Genomic DNA, 24450 nt, shown 5'->3' on the forward strand with positions numbered 1-24450 from the left:
CTGGATTTGGATTTTCCTGGGCTTCCAAGGGTCCCAAGAAGCAAGAGACTGAAGAGTGAGTTAATTTTAGGTGCTTTTAATAGAAGGGAGGGCGCTGGTGGTAAACTAACTAAACGCAGCTCGAAGACAGCAGCATAATTAAAATAATCAAATGCTGCTCCTTTGATTAATAAGCGACAAGAAGCGAACAACAATAAAGAGAAGAAGAAGAATTCGACTAACTTGTCCAGGCAGCTGCGTGGGCACCTCTTGGGGCATACAGACTGGCAGGGCAGCAGCAGAAGAAGCCACATGCTCGTCAAAGCTGTTGATGCGCGGTTTTTTGGTGGGCTCTGGGCTCGCTAGAGGGGTAACACTATTACGTCTCATGAGCGGGTTAGGTCCCTTCTTTGCTTCCTAAATTAGAGCGAGACAAAGACAAAAAGAAAGAAGGCGAAAGTTATGAAAAAAAGCAATTTTAAATTCTCCTCTATTTCCCCACCCAAAAAAAAAAACAACCATCTACATACATGGTGCATGTTTGATGCATTAATGTCCCTGATCACCAAGTGCAACACAAAGGTCAGGAGAGACGTTCCAAGGGAAAAAACCCTACACTCTGAACCCTTCTGGTTCTACGCAGAAAAGGCCACGACTTGCAGCGATAATTGACTAGAACAGGAAGGCTCTTCTGTCTCCTTCTCAAGATCTTTCCTGCTGACCCAAGCAGATAGGCAAGAGGGGAGCACAAAAGCAAGAAGCACAGGAGGGCGCGAGTCTAGCCAATGAGAGCGATTGATTCAGCAATTGGACAGAGCAGCCAGCGAAGTTCCATTGCAAAGAGCTTATGCTCACCTACGGGATGTTCCGCTTCCTGGAACTGCCCACACTTCCCGTGTGAAAGGGAGGGACAGCTACCCATGCAGCATATTAGGAGAATAACCAGAGCAATTTGTGCTTGTCTAGCTTTATGTTATCACCACAGCCTAGCTCTTGTTATTGCTGCAGAACCCATTGCTACAATACAGCAGCTGTCAAAGGATTCAGAAGCTCTTGGTCTACGCTACCCAGCCAGGAATTGCTTCACCCATTGCCGACTATGCAGCCACCACTAGGCGGGAAAGGCTGACTTCTGGCAACCCTACGATGCAGTTTAGGACAGGAAGTGAAGAAAAAGAGAGCCACCTGAAAGGGGGACAATTTAAATTGGATCTATCAGCACAGCACCCCCGAACACCATGCTGGAGCATGCCTTCAGTGCCAAGGCCATGGAAGTATGCCGTCTCCTAAATCATCAGCACCACTGCTCATAGCACCTACATGTTCCTTGGAGGTCTCCTAGCCACGTACTGACCAGGCTTAACCCTGCTTAGCTTACATGCCCACAGCACATTAATCTCACTCCCCAAAGGAGACTGCTAACATTTTTCCTTCCTCTCCCCTAGCCCTCCACAAGCATACAACGCACTCACCCCTTCTGCTTAACAAGGAACGTGGCCTGATGGCTCTGGCCCTAACTACGGCACTGCAGAAATCATTCCCTGCCTCCTCCTCAGGCATTTATCAGTCTAGGCTCATTGGCTGTCAGAGGGCCTGATCCAAAGCCCGATGAAAGTCTGTCCATTGACTTCAGTGCGCTTGGGATCAGGGCTCTAGAATGTAGGGGAAGCACCTGAAGGCAGGTTGGGGGTTTTAGGGTCTTTAATTTCTGAAGCCTCCTCACCTGCCTGCAACTCCTGCGGCCAGTTCTCAAACGGCTGCTCATGGTGCCCAGCCCAGCGATCCCCAACCCCCAGCCCCTCTTGAAGTCCTTGTTGCCGGCTCACATTAGGAGGAAGGAGAGAGAGTGACAGAGATCTAAAGCAAAGCACAACTCACCTCTGTCTGGTCTCTGTGGGTGTTCACCGCTTCGACGTTCAGACAGATGGACTCCACTCGGCAACCTGCAGTGAGGAGCGAGAGACCGTGAGCAATTGATGGTTCCTCGTTACTTTAGGGTAGAGCCCAAAGGCCTCCGTTAGGATCAGGGACCCACTGCGCTAGGCAGCGTACAAACACACAGGAAGAGCGCTCCAGTCCTGCCCCAAAGAGCCTACAATCTAGCCTGAACCAAGGTGTAACCATCAGCAAACACTTCACCCAACCGCGCTAGCCAGCGCGCCAAGGGAAAACGTTCCACTTACCATAGGCCACAGGTGTCAGCTTCAGCACCGTGTGAAGGGGGCACTTCAGGTAGGGCATTTCAGCTGGAGGAAGGGCAAACAAGGGGGGGAGGGGAGGTTAGTGACAGCACAAGTGGCAGAGTCCCGTCTGCAAATGGGTTTGTAGATGTATGGACCGACTCGGTAGAGGCCGGTGGGACTCCCCTCCCCGTGTATAACTTAGCACACTGCCTAGGTCACCCGAAGCACAGGCAAAATAAGGGTCCACCCAGGGCTCCTCTCTACAGCTGGCCCAACGCCCCTGGCTAGTTCCAATCTCCCACTTCAGCAGTAGGCCGGACTGGGAGACTGAATGCCCCCTCCTCAGCAACTTGGGGACTCCTCAGGCCGACCCTGGAGCTCACTTGGTGGTGCCAGGGTTCCAAAAGATGTTCAGAGGAATGACACTGCAGCAGCCCAGAAGCTGGAGCAGGGACCAGCAGGATAGGAGAGGTCCTACACTCTCAGTGACCAGCCCACCGCATGATACAGCAGGGGCTCAGGCTGGTGCAATTCCACTTAAAATACCACGAGCGTCATATGGCCCAGTCTTTGCAGACACAGAACTGTGTGCACCAAGCAGCACTCCCAGCACCATCCAACTTCGAGAACTCCTTGGAGGAGTGTGTGCAAGGAATCCCTTTCTCTCTGAGCTTCTGTAAAATACCCCCATCCGCCCTCCCCTGGCAACCCAATGTAGAGCAGCCGGAAGCAACATGGGACCCAACTGCCTCCAGCTAAGACTGCCGGGGTGTCACATACCCGCGCTCTTGTCTAGGAAATAAGCCAGAAGGCACCGCATCACAGCCTGGTGACAGATCACAAGGACGTTCTCCTGCCTCTCCAGCTCCATGATGACTGGCTCCAGGCGCTGCACCAGATCTTGGTATGACTGCAAAATAAGTAGAGCGAGAGATAAATTCAGAGCACAGTCAGGAATTACAAGGAGTCAAAAGCAAAGCCACCGTTTTGATCCATCTACTGAGTTCATGCTTTAAACCAAGTGAAACCCCCAAAGCTCCTGGAGTTTGGAGCTGTGTCCATGGCTTACAGGACAAAAGCAGCTGGAACACTGTTGAAATGATGCTTTACATGAGGTCTGTAATAAGAGGTGTTTCCTTCTCCTACTGGATTCTTTTAAACTAGACATATATTCACAACCCTCCTCTCCTACTATACAGAAGAATCACCACCATCATTTGAGATCCACCCAACCTTTCCACAATGCCAGCTAGAGTTTGCCTGGAGTTTGTGCCCTTCTGCGTAAGCAGATCTGTTCTGAACCATGGACATCTCTCAGCTCAAAAATGAATTTAGCTTTGGTGAAAGGTTCTAAATCAAACAGCCTTACAGACTGAAGTCTTCCATCTAGTCAGAGTACAGGAGGCAGAGACAGTGCGAGAACCCCCACACCGCCAACCTGTTTTAACTCTGAATGATAGGGACCACCCTCTACGAATCAGGAGATAGTTTTGGCTCAGTGGAACATCTGGTCCTTGGCTTCTCTGCAGAGACTGCCAGCATGGTGGCCATCTACCCACTAGGAATTGACTTTCAGTCACGAGTAATATGGATTTGAACAGGTGAACTTGTGGCAAATGGCTCTATGGCCCATTAGCCACCCCTTCCAAGTAATTTCAGCAGTTCTCTAAAATGAACACACCACATCTCATGACAGAACACTAAACACAAGGTCACTTCTCTGCTCTGGTATTGGGAGGAGAAAGAACCTCAGCAACAGACAGACTTCTGTTTTCATATCTGCACTGGATACTGGAAGGGTTGATTAAGCTACATGGAGTTTTCGAGGATAATGAATATCTATGTTTCAGAAGCTTGTTTTTCTACAAGAGCCATATACTCTGGAGAACAGAAACAAGAGTGGTAGCTGGTGGGAATTTTAGCCCCTACAGTCAATATTACGCACATCACTATTCCATAACTTTGAAATCCACAAGCCTGTATTTTTCCAGGAGCTGGTGGATATTCCTCATACATCTTTATCTTTATTCCATAGCACTGAACTAAACTCCCATGTCAGTGAACACAAATCACTTCATCACCTGCTAAAAATGTACCATCAGCTCACTCCCCCAGTCAGCAGAGAGCTCTGGAGAAATGCTACCATCAGCCTCAGGAGGGTGTCTTAGGGCAGGGCAGTAAAGAGAACTCCTTTGGGATGGAAGATACTATTTTACATTAAATATAGGGCCAGATTCAGATACCTTTGCTCAGGTTAAGCAGCACCTTATGCCTCGAGCGGTCTTGATGAAATCAACGGGACCATCCAACAACTTGACAAAGGTATCAGAACTAGCCCATTAAAATTTGACAAACGCCCAGATGGGGTCAGCACTCACATCTAGTTACCGCTTTGACTCAAAGTACTCAGAAAGCCTAGACTGACCCATTCCTTTTCTGCCCTCTAGGTTGGATGCAGTGCAGAAGGGTATACGGGTAAGATAGGAAAGTATGTGGCATTTTAGACCAGTCAGGTCCCAGAGGGTTTCTCTGCAGACATACCTCTCCAGAAGGGTAGCGGTAATAGTACTTGTCCTGATCGCGTAAAGCATATTCCTCCGGGTGCTGCGCCTTGATCTCTTCGTAAGTCATCTCTTCACATACACCCTGCGGGAACAAGACATCCCCCGAGGTTATTTACTGGGCTTCAGACAACAGAGCTGCAGGTGCCAACCAATGCAGGTACCAGGCAGCCTTACGGCAAACCCTTCTCCTGCACACAGAGAATAGACTGCACTTGAGCCCCTAAGAATTCAGCCGTACAGTGGCCCCAGTGGCAGCAATGTTAAATCAGTAGGTTAGAGACAAAAGCTAACAAGCTCTTTGGCAGCACCGCATTTGCTGCCAAAACCAGGCCGGGAAACAATACTGCCTCTTTACGTCTCTGGAGAGGTTTGACGTCACTGCTTGGGAAATGTCAGCAATGGCTGTCAGAGCTAGGTACGGAGTCAGCTTCCCCCACTTAGCACTTCCACTGCACCTCGGTCCTGGCCCTCCCCTTCCCATGCTCGCTCTTACAGCTCCAGCCTCTCCTGGACAAAACCAGCCGAGCTGGCCAGGTCACAGTGTGTTGGAGCGGGCAAACCTCGCTTCCACTGTGACATTTGGGCAGAGGTGGAAGGCCAGTGCCCTCACTGCTCCGCTCAGTGAGAGTCGGCAATTAGTAAGCCAGTTAAGACGCTTACAGCATCGATTTCGTTGAGCGCCTTCCACTGTTCATAGGGCAGCTTGAGGGCTTCCGCCGTTTGGATTGTCCTCTTGAGTTGGCTGGTCCAGATTTTGAGGTCCTTCAAGTTCTGCTCCTCAACAAATTTGTTCAATGCGCTGGCAAACTAAAGGAGATAAAACACAGAGGGTGGTTACTGAACCTCTGTTACCCAGGGCTTCCAGATGGTCCTGCTTAATTACCCCTGATTTCAGAGGAGCTCATTTAGGTACCAGTAGTGCACTGAAATGTTGCCAATTCGGAAGACACATTCAGGCCTACACCAAGTATATATACCTGATGCCACCTTGTCTCACACACGGCATATTACACAACCAGGGACTTGCTCCCACCTGCCCAAATACAAGAGGGATATTGTTCCCCTACCTTCTTGCCCCTATTGGAGAGTCCACAGTCGCCGCCAATCCTCCCTTTGAGGTTGAATTCACTCTCGCCGTGTCGACACAGATAAATGGTGCGCGGCTGGACGTGGATGTTCATTAGGTAATAGACAATCCTGCTCTGGATGTGATCCTGGACCCTGTTCACCAGGAACCTCCGGCCAACGTCAATCACTTTGATCAGAGACACATCCCTGTGGAAAACACAGCAAGGAGCAGTGGAAACATGAATCAAAGGCAACTCTCGAGAATAAATGTCAAGGGGATATAATCCCCATGTTAAAAGGATTTGCTGCAGGGGTATTCCATGGTAGCTGTAAGGCTTTCCTTTGAAACCACTGCTACATTGAGACCTGCCAGGTGATCTCCATTTTCCTTGTTCCATTAAAAAAAGATTAAATAAGATTATTCTGACTCCAGGCCCACGGCTGGTAGCTAGCACAAGCCTCCATTGTACGAGAGATCTGGGATGAGGCAGCATCCCCCATGTGGCTTTCACACCTCGGGACAGCTGAGATTGACAGCACACACTGAATGATTGACTACACTGAAACCCTGAAGGCCCAGAGAAAGCCACCTGCTGCCCCACGCCAGGTGCAGAAAGTCATAGGATGATGGAGGAGTTACTCATGGTAAAAAAAGTGTTCCCAAATGGAGATGCAGAGGAGATAAATATTGCAGCACTGCAATATTTATCTGACTGACTGTATCCAGAGTCACTTAGGATGACTACGGCCTCCTGGGTGTCTGCTCTGGCTGGAGAGTTGATTACGGTAGGGGACGGCTTCCTCCCAGGTCTCGCAATGTTACAGAGCTTTGATGGGATAATGTCAAAAGGTTCACAGAAGTACCCCAAATCTCAGCTGCCCCTCCAAAGTTCTTGGGTCTGGAAACCAGCCTGAAAGCCTCAAAAGATCAGCACATGCTGCTTCTGGTCGGCCCAGAAATCGCATGTAAAAATTTCCGCAGGATGTTCTGGTCCTCTGGTTCCATGCTGGAGCCACAAGGCATAAAGGATGGTGAAAAAGCCCACATCTTCTTGGTTCTCCAATAGAGGCTTGAGTTTAGAATGAGAGCTTGGGGCTCGCTCTTAATTTTATTGTAATACAGGGGTGGGCAAACTTTTTGGCCCGAGGGCCACATCCGGGCATGAAACTATATGAAGGGCCGGGTAGAGAAGGCTGTGCCTCCCCAAACAGACTGGCCCCTATCTGCCCCCTCCCACTTCCCACCCCCTGTCTGCCCCCCTCAAAACTCCCAACCCATCCAACCACCCCAGCCTGCTCCTTGTCCCCCGATGGCCCCTTCCCGGGACCTCCCACCCCTAACTGCCCCCCGGGACCCCACCCCCTATCTAACCCCCCCGCTCCCTGTCCCCTGACTGCCACCCCCCGAACCTCTGTCCTATCCGACCGCCCCCGCCCCAACTGCCCCCTGACTGCCCCCCGGGACTCCCTGCCCCTTATCCAACCCCCCGGCCCCAGCCCTATTACCATGCCGCTCAGAGCAGCATGTCTGGCCGCCGCGCTGCCCGGCCAGAGCCAGACACGTGCTGCCCTGCATGAAGGGCAGCCCCGCAGCCCAGAGTACTGCCCTGCGGCAGCGTGGCTGCTGGGGAGGGGCCGGGGGCTAGCCTCCTGGACCAGGAGCTCAGGGGCCAGGCAGGACAGTCCTGCGAGCCAAATGTGGCCTGCGGGCCGTAGTTTGCCCACCTCTCTTCTAATAAATTCACTTTTTCAAACAGACACTGAAATACAGATCTATATTTTATTACCCTTTTCTTCCAAGACAAATCACCTCCAAGCCAAGCTCTTTCAAAGCAAAACCCCTTACCTGTCATAGTTATCTGGGTCAAGCGGCTGGTAGCTGGCCTGGTAACAATTGATTCTCTTCATAAAGTCTTCCATGGCATCAGCTGAGTTGCAGTCCCTATAATCTGGGCTAGACAATTTAACTTCCTGCAGGAACACAGAAAGCAAATCAGTGAGTCATCAGAAAGCTTTCTGTACAGACAAAAGCTAGCATCTCAGTCAATGACAGTGCAAACACGATATGTCTTGGAACAATCAGGCTGTTCTAATATCAGGTGTCAAAAGCCTTCCAAGAGCCACCTACAAAGAGTCCACTTACAGCTGGAATTTTGGCATTATAAAAGAAGTAAGAACTAATGGTAAGTGTAAGATGGGTAAACGCATGGCTGCAGCATGTATCTTGGGTTACCATTTCCTCTCAGAATCAAAGGCTACCTAGCTCAAGTGTTTCTCAGTGATTTAGCCTCAGCATTTTGTTGCCAAGAAAAGAGAAGCGAGTCCGGTGACAGTCACAGCTCCCTAACAAGTTGGCTGAACACACCCATACTAAGGGAAAAAAATAAACCATCCAACTACTTGTAAAGAGAACCAGTGATGTCTACGTGGTTAGAGTGGAACATGGGAAGCAAGTAACCTTAGGCAAGATAGTTGTACAGCACGGAGCAGAATGGGGTCCTAATCCATGAATATCTACTGCATACTACCTACTTGTGTCGTTGCTGTCATTACTACAATTTATTTTCTTATATGGCACCTGAGCACTAACACACTGTTAATCTGTAATGTCCGGTGAAGCAGAAACTGACATACATGTAGGAGCCAATTTTATCTCCAGTCACGTCCTCATTAATTAACTTGAAGGGAAGTTATTGATTTGTGTAAAATAAGGTGTACGCTATCCATAGAGATAAGAAGGGAAATAACCAAATCAAGAGTTAGGATAGAGAGAGAGAAATCTGGTCCGCTCCAAGGTTTTGCCCATGGAGACCGAACTCCCACTGAACTTCTTCACAGGAGCTGTGCTTGTATGAGGGTGACAAGATGGGCCCCATTCAAGTGTAGGATGTTCCCAGGTGCACCCTTATCTGTCTGGATGTAACTCAACACTGTGTAGGTAGCAAGTACCATTAAGGGAATTCTATGGAAAGGGGAGATATGAGTCATCTTCATCTGTGGTGACACCAGACACCAATACAAGACAAACCCATGCCCTAAAACCTTGTCACCTACGAACAAACACCATTTGAACTCTTGGCATCCAGCCAATGGAGTCTGAGGTGCTGTAAAACGACTTGGAAAGTTGTGATGTATAACTGGAGATAAGATTGGCAGTTGGAACAGTGCCTCGTAACAGGTTAGCAGGGAAAGTGAATTTTCATTAAAGAAACAAAAAAAAAAGCCCCTCTCTGCTCTAGCCAACCCTAAGACAGGGGGTCACCTCTTCTGACACAGGCACAGGCAGGGCAATACATCAGAAAGACAGTTTCTCAAGAAGGAAGTTGCATGCCATTAATGTTTCTTCCCTAGCTAAAAAAACGTGCACAGTGAGGCCTGGGTTACTGTCTTTTCTTGTGCATCTGTTTAATAGCAGACCTTGAGTAAAGTTTTCAAAAAGCACAGAAGTGACTTAGGAGCCTAAGTCCCACTGACTTTCACTGAGATTTGGGCTTCAAGGTCATTTTTGAAAACGGGATTTATAATCCAGCCACTTAAGCACATTTGTTATTAAGTTATTGTGACAAAGTGGCAATATTTTGTAATATTTTTATGAGTCATACGTGTGCCTCAGTTTCCCCCATACTTTGGATTGCTACTAAGTAGTGGGAGAAGGATTAAGTTCGCTCTCAGGGCAGACTACAAAATATAGATGTGTGTCACCTCTGTCTGGGTAGAACAATTAGAGTCATTAAGAAACTGGCTGAAACCAGCCCAGATCTACAAGGGGTCCAGAAACACAATGCAAGCTCCAGTGACTCATAACGTGAGTCTCACCAGCAGGAAGCTCCGGCCAGGGGGGTTGTGAACTCAGCATGATCCTGCCTGGAGAACAAAGGACAGACATGACCAGCAGGGGATAAGAGATGGCTTCTGGAAGAAGCTCGGGGCTTGGAATGGACTGAGGAAGGAAGTCAACGAGAGAAAGAGCTTGAAAATGGAGTTCACCAGAGCTTGGCTGGTGAATTGTGGCTTGACCAGGATGGACTACCCTTTAACCTTCATTTCTCTGTGCTAACCTAAGGACTTCCAATGTTGTGTTCCACTTGACTAATAAACCCTGCTCTGTTTTGAAAATGCTGTTTGGGGGTGGCACTGCAAATACCAGCTGGGGTGCATCAGTCCTTGAAGAGAATACACATCTCTACCAGGAGTCTACCTCCGTTGGACTTGCTGAGCAGAGCAGGGCTGCTGGAGCCCAGTAGCTCAGTCTAGGAGGCCATGAAGCAGTGTGGCCTTCTCTGAAGGAACAGTGAGACCCCCATAGCCGGGGGGGAGGGGGTCCTGGCACACTGCAGGGCTTCCTCCAAGAGACTGTTCAAAAGCTGAGGTATGGCAGTACGTATTAAAAGAACGGGGATTGGGAGCACAGAAAAGATTGAAAGTGACGGCTGTATTCAAACGCTTTTGCATAGTCCTGAAGTGGCTGATGCCAGACAGTCTTTACACACTTTCTGCCCCGAGACAGATAAAAACTAAAAATCCTCAGCTGGTGTAAATTATCCCAGTGCCGCTGAAGTACAATAAGCAGATCACCAGCTAGGGTCAAATACAATCTGTGCACATACAGGATTTAGAAATAGTTAATAGCTTTCCATTCTCACCATAACATTGGTGGCAACCACGGATGGGTCATTGCAAACAGATTCAATGAAGAACACCTGGAAGACAAGGCAAACGCCAGTTGAAGATTGGCAGTGAAACATAGGGAGTTTATTACATCCAGCCTGATGTCTCCTCTAACCACTCCATGCAATTCGGAGTAGACTGTTTCAAAACTATTTTCTAATCCACCATATGGCAGAAAGTTTCCCCTCTCACCAGCTCATCTATTTTATTCTCCTTGGCTTGGAGATCTTAGGGGGGAGTAGGGTGGAAATGTTCTTATGCTTGGTTCCCACTAACCTGGGCTCTGGAAACCCAGGGTCAATTCCCTGCTTCACCACAGACTCCCTGTGCGACCCTGGGCACTTAGGCCCAGATCCTCAAAGGTATTTAGACTCCTCACTCCCAAGTTAGGCAACTAAATACCTTCAATTGAGGACCTGGGCCTAGGGCCTAAGTCTCTCTGTGCCTCTGTTTTCCCATCTGTCAAACAGCACTTCCCCATCTCAAAGGGGTGTTGTGAGGCCTGAGAGATACTCAGATACTATGGTAACGCAGGCCATGTAAATACCTTAGATAGATAAAAGTCTGGTGTATACTGACCTTGAACCCATTTTCTTTGGCAAAGTTTAAGACCATTCCTCTTCTCTCCCTTGTTGTGTTGGTAGCATCAAAAACCTATACAATAAAAATGCCAGGGCGGTCATCTTCAGGGGACATTTAAATAGCTTTCGGGGGAGGGGAAGAGGGGAATATTGTTTGACAATATATTTGCTGGGGTTTAGAATCAGAAAAAAAAAGTAATAAATTCATCACTTAAGGCAGTATTCAGTTCTAAGCCTTTCTATCTTAGAACAAAACCATGGCAGTAAAAACCTTCAGAAGGCAAGTAAGGGAGCAAAAGGGATCCTGTGGATTTAATGGAGTGTGCAAGGAAGGATGGTCTTAAGGCACTGAAGTTGTGAGTTCAGTTCCTGGCTCTCCCACCACAAACTTCCTTTGTAGCCTTGGTCAAATCACTTAATTCCTCAGCCTGTTTTCACCCTACAGGCAGCAGGTAGAATACTCATAGGGAAGCTGTGAGGAAGACTTTGTTCAGGTTTGTGAGGCTCTCGATACTGTGGTGATGGGAGCATCTAAGGAAAACAGAATCTGAAGTCCTGTAATGATGGGAATGGCCTCTTCCCCAAGGCACTGTTCCAGTGTGTAGAAGACGGGCCGCAGGATGGAGTTTCACTGGGGGACTGTCTCAGCACACACTGACAAGGGAGTATTTTGAGGATGGAAAGAGGCCTCTTGTTTCAACTAGCAGACCCCTATCTGAACTTACCGCGATCTGGCCACCTTCCTCCGACAGGTACAACTTGACGTCTCTCAAGGCGGCTAAGGCACATTGTCTGTAGCAGAGGAAGAGAGAGATGTGTTTCTTAAGTAATTAGAGATGCTTGTAAGACCCAGTGGATTGGTCCTAAAGAAGAAGCCTTAAAGTTCCAACTCCTCCTAACCTTCCCACAACCCACAACTCCTGGTATGTGCAAGGACTGACATCCCCTGATTGACGGTCCGGAGCTGTGCGGCCAAAAGCCCCTGTTCTGGCATTTACCGCGAGGCCACTGGCAAGTGGCTTCACATCCATAATGTTTGCCCATTTTGCAGATGGGGACCTCAATCCTGACTTCCTGTGAGCGCCTGGTTAGATAACAGCTATAGCGCTCTGTGAACATGCAGCCACTCTGCAGGCTAAATATTATTCAACACCTCAATGGACAGTGGGTGGCCTTGCACTTTCTGGTGGCTCTGACAAGCTAAGAGGGAGCTGCACTCCGCTTTCTCACCACAGAACCCCAAACCAGGAACGTCAATAGCCTGGCCTGGGGCGGGGGAATCCCTGGGCTCCAAGGACGATTCTCTCAGGACTCGCTTTTCAGAAGTGCGGAGCCCCCTCAAAAGTTCAGCTAAAGTCAAAGGGAGCTGTGGGTGCTCAGCACGTCTGAAAAAAATCAGGCCCGAAGGCTCAGATCATCAAAGGGAACTGGTGCCTAAATCCCTTTCAGGATCTGGGCTTAAGCCCTGAATGAGAAACCGACAGAGAAGCTGGGTGGGGGTGAGGCAGCAGGGGAAATGTTAAGAGACCGGGTCGGATCGTGCTTCCAGTTACACTGCTCTAACTCCAGAGAAATTCCCTTCAAATCAGGGGGAAGGGTTAAATCCAAGTTACAGCAGATTTTGGCTCAAAGAGAACGGGCGGCTTAACGGAACAAGACAACAGCAAACTTACTTCCGGACATTCATGCCCTCCTCGTTGTCGGGGCGGAAGAAGTCATAGGAGCTGTAATGCTTCACCGCCTCCCGGCGATACTCTCCCACGTTGAAAACTGCAAGGTGAAGGCAGGCAGTGAGTACAGCATTGGAAAGGGGACAGGTGGTATGTCCCATACACAGCTCAGCAGGCTCCAGGAGGAGCACGACAGTATGTACGGGAATCCATCCAGAGACTGGCAGGAAAAGGGTTAACCCCCTCTCTCTCTAACACCCGCACTACGAAAATAGCATCTCCAGCAGACATTCTCCAGGGATCCCAGCGACAAGGGTGTCAAACATGGCTGGGCCCAACAGCCCACTGCAAGGAGCTTCTGGCAAGTGCCCACACTCTCTGGACAGATCCGAGAGCCAGATTCACCCTTGGAGGAGGAGGCGCAAAAGGCTTTGGGAAATCCCTCATACAAGCCCTTTCGATAAACAAACCAAATGGGCTTGGCCCCCTCGGCGAAAAATTAACATCTCTGTAGCATCTCATCACTGGCAGGGGTAGGGGGCAGGCAGAAGCCACCATGCAGTCAGGATCCCCTCCCAAGGATCTCTCTCCCAGATGGATACGGAAGAGGGAGATCCTGTCAGGCTCAATCCATTGGAGTGTTTAACTCCACAGTCACGTCCCCAGTGGACCAGGGCACATATCTTCTAGCAGGAACCAGGGCTGGGGCCTCACCTTTTGTTGGGACGCCAATCCAATTGAGGTAGCGAGTCAGCTTCTTGGAGATATAGGTCTTCCCCCGAGCTGGAAGGCCAACCATAACGATCACAGTGGGGGAATTGGTAAGCTGTGGCCCGCAGGCTACAATGAGGGGAGAAAACACACAAGCAGCCATTATAATCCCTCAGCATCATCCCTGCGAGGTTTGACAAAGCAGGCATCAGGGCGCTTACTACTGCTCCAACATCCCCTCAGTACATCGACAGCAGGAGGAAATCTAATACCTCCCTCTTTAGTCTTCCTTCTCCCCACCAGAACAACTGGCGCCAGGCACTGAAGCCTCGAGTCTGCAAATTTGCTGACTCATTTTTGCAACAGGATCTGCTGAATGAACATGTCAGACTGAGCAGAGACGGGCAGCAGACAGCTCTGGGGTCACTGGGTAACGAAGCCTGATGCAGTGGCCTGACGAAACCAAGCAATACTTGAGACGTCACCTCTGTGACCTACAGTGCATGGGAAGTGGAAATCGTTATCTGACTATGAATGCACCCCTCTTCCCCTAAGCACTGACGTACCGGGAGGGAAGGCAGACAGTCTTACAGATGAAGCTCAATATTAGGAGACATGGTTCGACACCCAGCTCTACCACAGGCTTCCTGCATGACCTTGGTCAAGTCACATCACCCCTCTGTGCCTCAGTTTCCCCATTTATAAAATGAGGACAATAATACCTCCCCCACCTCACAGGGACTGTCATAAATATAAAGGGAAGGGTAAACCCCTTTGAAATCCCTCCTGGCCAGGGGAAAGCTCCTCTCACCTGTAAAGGGTTAAGAAGCTAAAGGTAACCTCGCTGGCACCTGACCAAAATGACCAATGAGGAGACAAGATACTTTCAAAAGCTGGGAGGAGGGAGAGGGACAAAGGGTCTGTGTCTGTCTGTATGCTGCTCTTGCCAGGGACAGAACAGGAATGGAGTCTCAGAACTTTTAGTTAGTAATCTAGCTAGGTATGTGTTAGATTATGATTTCTTTAAATGGCTGAGAAAAGAATTGTGCTGAATAGAATAACTATTTCTGTCTGTGTACTTTTTTTGTAACTTAAGGTTTTGCCTAGAGGGGTTCTCTATGTTTTGAATCTAATTACCCTGTAAGATATCTACCATCCTGATTTTACAGGGGGGATTTCTTTATTTCTATTTACTGCTATTTTTTATTAAAAGTCTTCTTTTAAAAAACTGAATGCTTTTTCATTGTTCTCAGATCCAAGGGTTTGGGTCTGTGGTCACCTATGCAAATTGGTGAGGCTTTTTATCCAACATTTCCCAGGAGAGGGGGGGGTGCAAGTGTTGGGAGGATTGTTCATTGTTCTTAAGATCCAAGGGTCTGGGTCTGTAGTCACCTAGGCAAATTGGTGAGGCTTTTTACCAAACCTTGTCCAGGAAGTGGGGTGCAAGGTTTTGGGGAAGTATTTTGGGGGGAAAGACGCGTCCAAACAGCTCTTCCCCAGTAACCAGTATTAGTTTGGTGGTGGTAGCGGCCATTCCAAGGATAACGGGTGTAATATTTTGTACCTTGGGGAAGTTTTGACCTAAGCTGGTAAAGATAAGCTTAGGGGTTTTTTTCATGCAGGTCCCCACATCTGTACCCTAGAGTTCAGAGTGGGGGAGGAACCTTGACAGGGACACTGGTGGACTACTTCAATAAAGAGCTAGGGGAATTCAGGCTACAATGGTATGATTCATTATGTTTGGTTTGCTGGTTTGAAACACAAGATATTTCTCCTCAGAACCTGGTTCCCAGAAGCGTTACTCAGTGTCCGAGCTCTTTGGGACTTTAAGGGGCCGCCTCCTGCATATGACTTTCCAGCAATCTAGACCGTCTTCTATACAAGTGGGTAGTTCACTGGGATTCAAAAGGCACTGACTGAAGCTGGTCCAACTGGTGCCAGCTTCATTTCTAGGCCTGCCGTAGCAGCAAGGAGTTCACGGATCACACGTGCCCGAGCAGAACGGGCACCTGGCTAACGCTCTCTGCTGCTGCCACGGCCAAGATGGCATCGCGCACAGGCGAGGGCATTCTGGAGTTGGGTGATTACAGTATCAACTTGCAGGCGGATGGGGTCAAGTTAAACCACTCCCAGTCCCCACTTTGTGACTTTGCTTCCTTACTCCACTCCCACAAGACTCAAGTGTTCTTGAAGTCCTTTCACAACGAGGTGCTTGGGAGTACGGTGTCCTGAACATCCCAGGGACACAGAGAAGTGTAAACGTGCTTCACTGCAAGTGACTTTCTCACTGAAATGGCCTTTAGTTACTTCACTCCTGTAACAGAGTGCAAAACTGGTGCTCACAAATGCAAGGCACAACAATACTAGCCAGACCTAGGCATAGGGCAGGCCTTGCTCAGACTTCTTTCCCCACTCAGCAAATATACCTCCATTGGGTCCTGCAGAACCGCCCTGCCCATTCTAGTCCTGTCTGTCTGTGCTCAGGAAGAGATCCAAATTAGGTACTGGATTTATGATGCGGAAAAAAATCCATGAAAGACTAAGATGTGACTGCTGCACTTAAACTTGCAGACATGACTGCAGGTCTCTAAAGCCCTGAAAGAGAAGGCTATAAACCCACTGGACAGTCCCTTCCAACCAGCTTTCTTAGAATGAGTAACAGCTTTTAACTTAACACAGACATGCAACTGACCACCCCCTTGAGCTTGAAAAAGGACAGAAATAGAATGATACACATTAGCTGCAGAGCTGTGGCCATTCAGAAAGTGACATTTAAGAATAAAATGGTCCATTACAGCCTCCACCGCTTACCACGTGTATAGAAAGCTATTTTGAAGCAGGTACTTTTTAAAATTTAAAGCCCGACCTGTGTCAATGGATTGAAATTCAGTTCAGAGAGGATATTAGTAAAACCACTGACACAGCAGCAGGTTAACTGTTAAAATAAAGATCCCTCCTCTTTTAACCTAATTACATGACCAAAAAGTAGCAAGGATTCTGAGCCAAATTTCTCTCATATTTAGACATCTCCACCCCCAACAAGGTCTTCCCGCTGCTCCACAAGGGAAGAGAAACTCATAGGACATGCTCCTAAACCTCAAGGGAAAGGACTGACACTTACACCAAGTATAGAAAAATGCAAGAAAGGATGACAGCTGTCATTGATGGCATAACAGAATCTGGATTATAGTTGCGTTCCTTAATGCTACTTGGCATCCCACATGCAAAACCTCCTGGTCTTCATGCTAAGCATAAAAAGAGCCTTAAGTAAGAGTCACCCATGGACAACTCAGAGTGAAGTTCTCTGCAGTCGTCATTTTTATACACAAGCCTTTCACGGACATTTTCCCTCCATTCCTTACACACTGATAGTTCTGCCTAGTTTGTCAGCCTCATCAGAATGGCATGCAAGGAGCGAATGTCTTTTGTGATTACAGCAACAAAAATAAACGTAATAACCACATAGAATGAAGCTGAGTATTGTGCACGCAATAAACAGGACTCCGATCTCATCCGGCCGCATCAGATCCATCTGGATCATGTGATTTGCTGAGCTCCACCAATAATTTTGGATAGTGCAAGCAAGAGGCAGATTGCTGAAAGGGAAGGGGGATGGGACTTGTCTCAAACTAGATTTGGGAGTCGCAGCCAAATTTAAGGGGTGTAGATTCCTTTCAGTGTCTATGTAAATTCCTGTGCATCTAGATCAGGACAGATTTCTACCGCCTTGCATCCAAAAAAAACCCTAAAGCTATTGGAAAAAGGACAGCCTGGTACAAAATTATAGCAACAATGAAAAAGACCGATTATATCCTTGAGTCATTCCTCTTGCCAGTGCCTGATATAGCTAACAGAGGACTGGATCTTAGCCAATAGGGGGTCAACACTGAAAAAAATCCAAGAATGACAGAATGGTTAACTTTAATTTAAAAAAAAACAAAAAACCTACACACAAGTTTTTCTTGTGCTAAGGAAAAAAAAATTAAGCAGGTCTTAAAAGACTCCAGTAAAATGCTAAAGCAAATCTGAAAAGAAAAATTAATTGGCAGGTCTGTTCAGCCTTCCTCTCCTGAATTACCATCTCGACTCTGGGGTCCGCAGGGCAGGATTAAAGAAGAGTTCCCCCAACTTTCCCATTTGAGCTCACCAAATCAGGGCTGCAGCTATTACAAGAGATTAGGGTGACCAGACAGCAAGTGTGAAAAATTGGGACGGGGGTAATAGGAGCCTATATAAGAAAAAGACCCAAAAATCGGGACTGTCCCTATAAAATCAGGACATCTGGTCACCCTACAAGAGATCCCCAATCCCAGACCTCAGGGCAGCATTGCAGGTGTTTCCCCATCTCTACACTCACACCAGCACTGCTGAAGTCTCACCATTGGCTAGAGAGGGTGAGAGATGAAAGAAGAAACTTAATTTGCTCCCTTCCCCCACAGCAGAAAAAAGATCCACAACCCTGAGCCAAGAGGAGTTTTGCCAAGCGTGCTCGGCGTTAAAAATAAATAGATACTTGAACAGAGAAGGGAACTGGACTGTTCGCTCCACTAAATATTTCATTATTCTTATACTCCAGTTAATTAAATCTGACCCTATAAGGATGAGCATACACATACACACAGGCAAATCTGCAAATCTGAGGGTCTGATCCTCAGAGGTCCTGGAGTCTGAGCACACACACTGCTCCCACTGACTTTAATGGGAGTTGCAGGAGCAGAGCATCTTCATTTGGCAATTTTTCCATCGGATGCATTTTAAGGAAGGTCTATAAACTCAGGATTGGGGAGAGTCTCCTAAAGAGAAGTAGCAGCTGGGAATTGTATGTGTGCTTCCTTGTTAAGAACCTGATCTAAAGTCCACCAAAGTCAGTGAGAGTCTTTCAGTGACGTTTACGGGAACTCAATGAAAAACCTGGAAAGGTGCAAACCATGGAGCACATAAAATGAACCAAAGATTCAGCTAATCCTTTCTGGCCTCCACTAAAAATAATACATATTTCAGTGTAACCAAAACCAAGTTCCAACTGTAAAGAGGATTCAGCGAGGATCTTTAGAAGCACAAAAATCAGTGCAAACATTTCCCAATGTACCATGATATTCACCAAACTGTGTGAGTGGGGGGGATCTCCTGCTACTACCAACCTGAGTTTAAAATAGAAAATCCCCCCAATCAATTTTTATTTTTACTATCTAAATAAAGACTGTTAGTTTATGCCAAACAGACTGCAAGAATACAAGCTGCAAGATCACGACAAACAACAGAATGACACTGGGTTAGGAGAGGCTGCAAAAAAGGTGTGTGTAATATACCTGTCTAGACTTTTCTACAATGCATATATTTTATTAGAATATATATGCACATGTGCACACAGATTTATAGAGAGAGAGATAAAAACACTTTGGTAAAATTAGTGCATATAGCATTTCTATGGTGCTCTTCAGCATGGTGGGTGCGTGTGTTGGTATGTACTCTGGGACTTGACACCACAGAATTGCTTGCATGCGCACAACACACACAGTATACATATATTAGGTATATAATTGAACACACACACACACACACACACAAAACATATGTAGGTACACATGCATGTTGAGCTAGGATGAAGGAAAAGAAAAGTACCAGCCATGCAACCTCAAATATTCCATGCACACCCCCCCTCTTGTAAAGTGAGTGGCTCTGCCCATTAAGCCGTCTGCTATAACTTGGCTTCACAGACTACGTGAGAGACGTGCAACTTGACAGAAATTTAATGGATCACCATCCAGAGGCGGGAGGAAGGCATCTTTTGACATCCATTCAATCTCTCCTAGCAAGAAGTCAGCCAAGGAGATGAATTTTTCTGCGTGTGTGCATATGAAATAATTAAAGCTGTTGGCCCAGGAAGCTTTTTGATGATGCTTAAAAGAGACACTATCACTCCCTGCTTTCCCTGGGATTTCATGCTATTTGCATCAGATAAGAATCTCTATTGTAGCTCAGGATTTGCTCTGCAGTCTGGAGTGATGTTTGTGCTCCTTGTTTTACTTTTATGGAGCAGCTGCGGGAGGGGGGAGGGTCCTTGATGCCCAAATGAATCAAATTAAAGAAGTATATTCCAACAGATTATTAGGAATCACCCCCGAGGGGACCCATTCCATGTTAACACAGAGTAATTACAAACTCCATTATCACATCAACTAGCACTTCCAGGGAAGTCTTGATAAACCAAAATACATCACAAGCTCTCTCTCCCTCAGCAATTGAGGTTGATGACTGTGGAGTACCGAATATAGGGCCATATCTGTTTTATAAGGATTTCTTTAAAAAGACAAACACCTAAGTGGAGTACCCTGTAAAAGTCCCATCTGCTAACTATATAGTGAATTTCCCCAGACAGGAGACGTGCTATCCTGCAGAAATCAAGGTCCTGCTGCCACACAGATATGCAGCCTTCTCCATAAAGCTATTTCCTACTCAGTTTACTCTACACAGCTGACTGACAAAGGAAAGCAGGGGGTATCAAATCCCACACGTAGCCCTGTTCTGGGCAGACTGTACCATCTCTGACAGAAACCCAAGGGGTCGGTCTTTTTTTCTTATGCTTTGGCAACACTTGTATAATTTCTCCAGCCAAAAAAATCTCATTTAATTTGACTAGCAAATCCATTGGGAAAATATCACAGAGTTTTCTCTATAGGACCAGAGACCACATTTGTTTTCCTTATTTGTTGTAAAATCGCATTGGCATTCAAGACACACATACATCAAGACACACACTCTCTTACATATTTCATAGGCAAGAGAGCCAGCACAATCAGTGGCTGGTTTTTAACCCCAGCTGTTTAAAGGGGCAGTGTTTCTGGTCAAGGGACACAAATGCACAAGCTACTTTGAAATGATAACACTTAGCTAAAAGACAAGACTAGTATCTCTGACTGCCCAAGTTACTGCTGTATCTTCCCAGAGTGCAGAGTACAAGCAATCCTCACCTCACAACAGCAAAGGTTGTGCAAAGGTTTCTAGAATGCTTATTTAGTAATGGTCGAAGTTATGTGACTTGCATCTTTACAGCTTTGCTTACATATAAGTTGACCGACTCCCGAAAGGTCAAAATTTATATTTGATGCAGCAGCCCCAACATGATTCCGGTGTTTGCTTTTTTATTTTAATTGAATGGTTCTTTTTTTTGACCATGAGGCTTTCCATTCATGTCAGTTTTTAAAAAAATCAAATTATGAAGCTAATGTTTCAGCTTTATTATTCACACCGCTTATCTCTTTCGCCTCCCTCCTAAGGGATCACAACCGTCAGTTAACAAAATCAAGTCACTTATGCAGCTCGTTTTGCACATGGAAGCAAAGGTTGAGGGACTTTCCAGCGCTAAGTCTGCTCCCATTGAAGTCAATGGTAAAACTCCAAGCAGAATCAGGCTTTTGACAATCCCAGCCGAAATAAAACATGAGTGAAACAGGTTAACAGTTTGAGTCCTGTGTATCACCCCCCTGTAATCCTACATATAATTTTACACAATTAGGTGGCATTTGCCAGGCCATCAGTACGTCAGGGGCTCTGAAAGTGGGTTAGAGAGATCAGCATTAGCATCCCCTGATAGGGTGGGTTGTCCTTTCAAATTTCTCTGTATTGGAGGAGCCCATGGGAAGCTAGGTGAAGGCAAACAGACAGGTGACCCACCACTCCGGCAGCAGCCAGCCACCGCCACTTGTCTCCTGCTGAGAGAGGAACGCTATAGACTTTAGTTCTTGCTCAAGGCAATGGGACTTTTCAGTGCTACACCAGGGGAGAAACACTTTAATCAGCTCTCTTGGGGAAAGATCGGGGATGGTATGAGGTAGCGTTGTTGTAGCCCTGTGAGCCCCAGGATAGTAGAGAGAAGGCGGGTGAGGGAACATCTTTTATGGGACCAGCTTCCGCAGGTGAGAGACACGTGCTTTGGCGCTTACTTCAGGGGATAGTATATGAGGCTTAATTAATTAATGTTTATAAAGAACTTGGAGAGCCCTTGGTGCAAGGGGCTATAGAGATGCAGATTGGGAATGCATCCTCTGCAGCTCCTTAACAGAGAGGAGAATTAGGCGCAGGGGTTTCTTTTGGAGGGAGGTGGGATTGCGCCGGGCTCAGATCTCCCTTATGGGGGAAGAAATGGGAACAACGAAGGAGGGAAAATGCGGCATCCATGCTCTCCCCCCTCCCTCTCCCACCCAATCCAGCAAGGCTACCCGTGGGGAAGCCACATCAGCCACCTCCCAGCACTACAGATCCCTGGTCCCGTCCCCTCAGCCGAGGAGCAATGCGCTGTCGGATGCGGCAAACCCATCGCCACTTCCAGCCTGTGTGTCTCCCCCACCCCGGCACGGAGGAGACACGCGCCAGCAGCAGTCCCCGCCTCCAGCCATGCGTGCAGCCGGAGGCGGCGCGCTGCGGCTAGATCGGGGCTCGGGAGCACGTCGGGTCACCCGCGCGTCCGCCGCCGGCAGCCCTGAGGACGCGGAGACGCGGAACCACGGGCCGGAGACGCGCCCATGCCGGCGCCCAGCTCGCCCGGCGCACCGCGTGCAGCAAACCCCCCGTCCGCGGGAGCTGCGCCTCCCTGCTCAGCCTCACGCGGATGCGCTGCCCCAGGTCAGCCCGTCGGTGCAGACGTGGGAGTATGTTCCTCCCGCCGGAGGGACACACGGGACAAGCGACCTGTCCAAATACAGGACCGCGCTTGATTTCTCGGGAAACGCCGTTGCCCGGAGCCTGGCCGGCATTCGCGTCTCCGGTGCCCGTTCCCACTGCTCTCCAGTGCAATCGTCCTACGCCCCCGTGTACTCTTGCAAACAGCGCCCACGATCCGTTTTAAAATACGGGGTGATGCTCACCCCAAGGGATAAATCAATGACACCGAGGGGAGCCCCCCCAGCATCCCACTCACATCGTCTAGGAAGGCGTGTGGCGCACGCAGCTCCCCCCACGCCCACCAACTCCCGCAAAGACACCGCAAGTGAAATACACCCGTGGTGCATCAGCGCGCACAGAGCCTGGCTCTGCTCTACGTAGGTGCGGGCACCGCTAAGGCTTATCCCTCCTCCCTGCCCCCCATTCCCACACATCTGTCCTCCCTCCGCCCCCCTCCCTCCCGCACTATACTCACATCTGCGGGGCAGCGCGGGGCGGTTATCATTGGGGAGCCAAATCTTCTGGATCCGGCTTTGCGTCAGCTCCATGGGCATGTTTATAACCAAGGTCGCTTTGCGCTCCGCGTCCGCCTTGGTGGAGAGATGCACGGGGAAGAGAATAAAAAGGGGCTTTTTTTTTTTTTTTTTTTTACAAGCACCTGATGTCTTTACAGCTAGTCTTAAGGCTTCTGACCACGCAGTGATTGCAAAGTAAGGCCGGGACCCTGCCTGGCGGGGAGGGAATCCCAGCAGCGACTGAGAGTTAAAACCAGCGGCACGTGTTCCCCGGGACAAGAGGGCTCGATTCTCGCCGACCAGCCACTCTCACGCCCCTGCAACGCTGCTCGGCGGGCGGAATTTCCCCGGGGGCTTCCCTCTGCGGGAGCCGTTCGGGGAATGCCGGGGGACGGGTTCTTGGGAGCGTTCCTCCACCTCCTGCCTCTCTCGTGTGAATGCCCCGGCTCCCACCTCGTCCCAGCTATTTCTGCGGCGAAAGACCGGCCGGCAAACCCTGCGTCACCCACAGCCCGCCCCTAGCCGGCAAGGGCGGGGGAAATTCTTTGCAGGGAGCAGCCGGCGTGGGAGAAGCAAACCCTGCTGCCGTCGCGTGGCGGCTAGGCGAGTTGCAGCCACCCGGGGGAATTTGCAATCAATTTTTTCTTAGACAAAGGACTCGCATCAGTGAGACAAGCTTGCAGAAAATCCATACATGGCACGGATAATCTACGCGACTCTAGAATAATGTTAAGAGAGCACCGTATCGCTCCCATGTATGCATGTTGTATACATTCTCGATCTAGCATTATATACTAGCCTGGGTGCAATACCCACTGGTAAATACCCCTGCATGCATATTTTATACACACACTACGTGTATAATATATATACAGTACACGTTTATTGCACAGTCATATATAAAAATCTGGAAACGATAAGGGGAAAGTTCTCATATGCATTTGTATAGATGAAGGGGAAATTAATGTACTTTATAGTAGCTCTAAAATATGGCTACATATAAGTATTTTCACTGAACTGTACTGTGAATACACTAAATCCCAAATGGATTATTTCCCTGAGATATACGCCAAATATCAATGGATTATTTCCCTGTATATTGTGTATACACAATGCACGGGGATGATCTCCTCCCTATTAAGGGGTGAAATATAAATGCAAAGATTTTGTATTTAAACCAACAAAGAAAAATCCCTGACTCTTATCCTTTTGCCGTCTGCCCCATTCAGGCTCCCCTAACCTTTATGCAACCGGAGATCAGGAGCTTATTTTTATAGTAAAATTATATTTTATATTTAATATCGATCGTTTCCCCTCCTAATGGAAAGCCAGGCTGCATTTCAGCGCGTGAACTGAGTTTTGCACCCCCCCTTGGGGCTCCGGGAAGCGACACAAAAGGCAGGCAGAGGTGTGGGCTGCCGGCTGCAGGCACGTCCCTCACGTTCCGCATGACTCTGCGGGGAAGCCTCAGCCCTAGCTACAGACGCTCCTTTCATCGCAGCTGGATGCACTTGCTGCGGCTGGGAGACGCAGCCCTAGGAAGCAGCTGGCGCTGGGACCGGTTCGCTCTCCAGCCCTCCCGTGGGCGCAGCTCTTCCGAGCGGGGCTTGCTGGCTGGCAGGCGGCTAGGAAACTTCAGGACTCAAGATTTAGTTCAGTTTGGTTGTGACAGTAGGAGCAGCGCGTTGTTCCTAGGGCTAGGCACAGTACTCCCGCTGGTCCAGCAGCCCTGTATTAACAGCATAAGCTACTGATTGGATGCTTTTATTAACAAGCATAGTAATTTACACAATACAATAGTCAGATTAATGGGGGGAAAGTCACTCGTTTCTAATATCCAGGGATTAAGG

At 48.4% G+C, this 24450-nt stretch overlaps 1 protein-coding gene across 9 annotated transcripts in view; it reads right to left on the reverse strand.

Moving 5' to 3' along the window:
• PFKFB3 (6-phosphofructo-2-kinase/fructose-2,6-biphosphatase 3) overlaps positions 1 to 24450 on the reverse strand; it is a 113739-nt gene that overhangs the window by 50622 nt on the left and 38667 nt on the right. For 5 of the 9 annotated variants that reach the window (XR_012666613.1, XM_048836668.2, XM_048836663.2 and 2 more), the window contains exons 1-14: positions 22342 to 22447; positions 13428 to 13553; positions 12717 to 12813; positions 11769 to 11835; positions 11042 to 11116; positions 10438 to 10494; positions 7641 to 7765; positions 5794 to 6001; positions 5387 to 5533; positions 4704 to 4808; positions 2943 to 3072; positions 2163 to 2225; positions 1858 to 1922; positions 223 to 396 (exon numbers count right to left, since the gene is read on the reverse strand). Coding sequence is in view for 8 of the 9 variants with exons in the window: in XM_048836668.2 (XP_048692625.1) it covers positions 223 to 396; positions 1858 to 1922; positions 2163 to 2225; positions 2943 to 3072; positions 4704 to 4808; positions 5387 to 5533; positions 5794 to 6001; positions 7641 to 7765; positions 10438 to 10494; positions 11042 to 11116; positions 11769 to 11835; positions 12717 to 12813; positions 13428 to 13553; positions 22342 to 22432 (1530 nt within the window). In the remaining variant the exon portion in view is untranslated. Of the gene's footprint in view, positions 1 to 222; positions 397 to 1857; positions 1923 to 2162; positions 2226 to 2942; positions 3073 to 4703; positions 4809 to 5386; positions 5534 to 5793; positions 6002 to 7640; positions 7766 to 10437; positions 10495 to 11041; positions 11117 to 11768; positions 11836 to 12716; positions 12814 to 13427; positions 13554 to 22341; positions 22448 to 22560; positions 23081 to 24450 lie in introns of those variants that run through there. The other 4 variants (XM_048836664.2, XM_048836674.2, XM_048836666.2 and 1 more) reach the window with 4 other exon arrangements.

This window comes from Caretta caretta, chromosome 1 (assembly GCF_965140235.1).
Source record: "Caretta caretta isolate rCarCar2 chromosome 1, rCarCar1.hap1, whole genome shotgun sequence".
Taxonomy (NCBI): Eukaryota; Metazoa; Chordata; order Testudines; family Cheloniidae; genus Caretta; species Caretta caretta.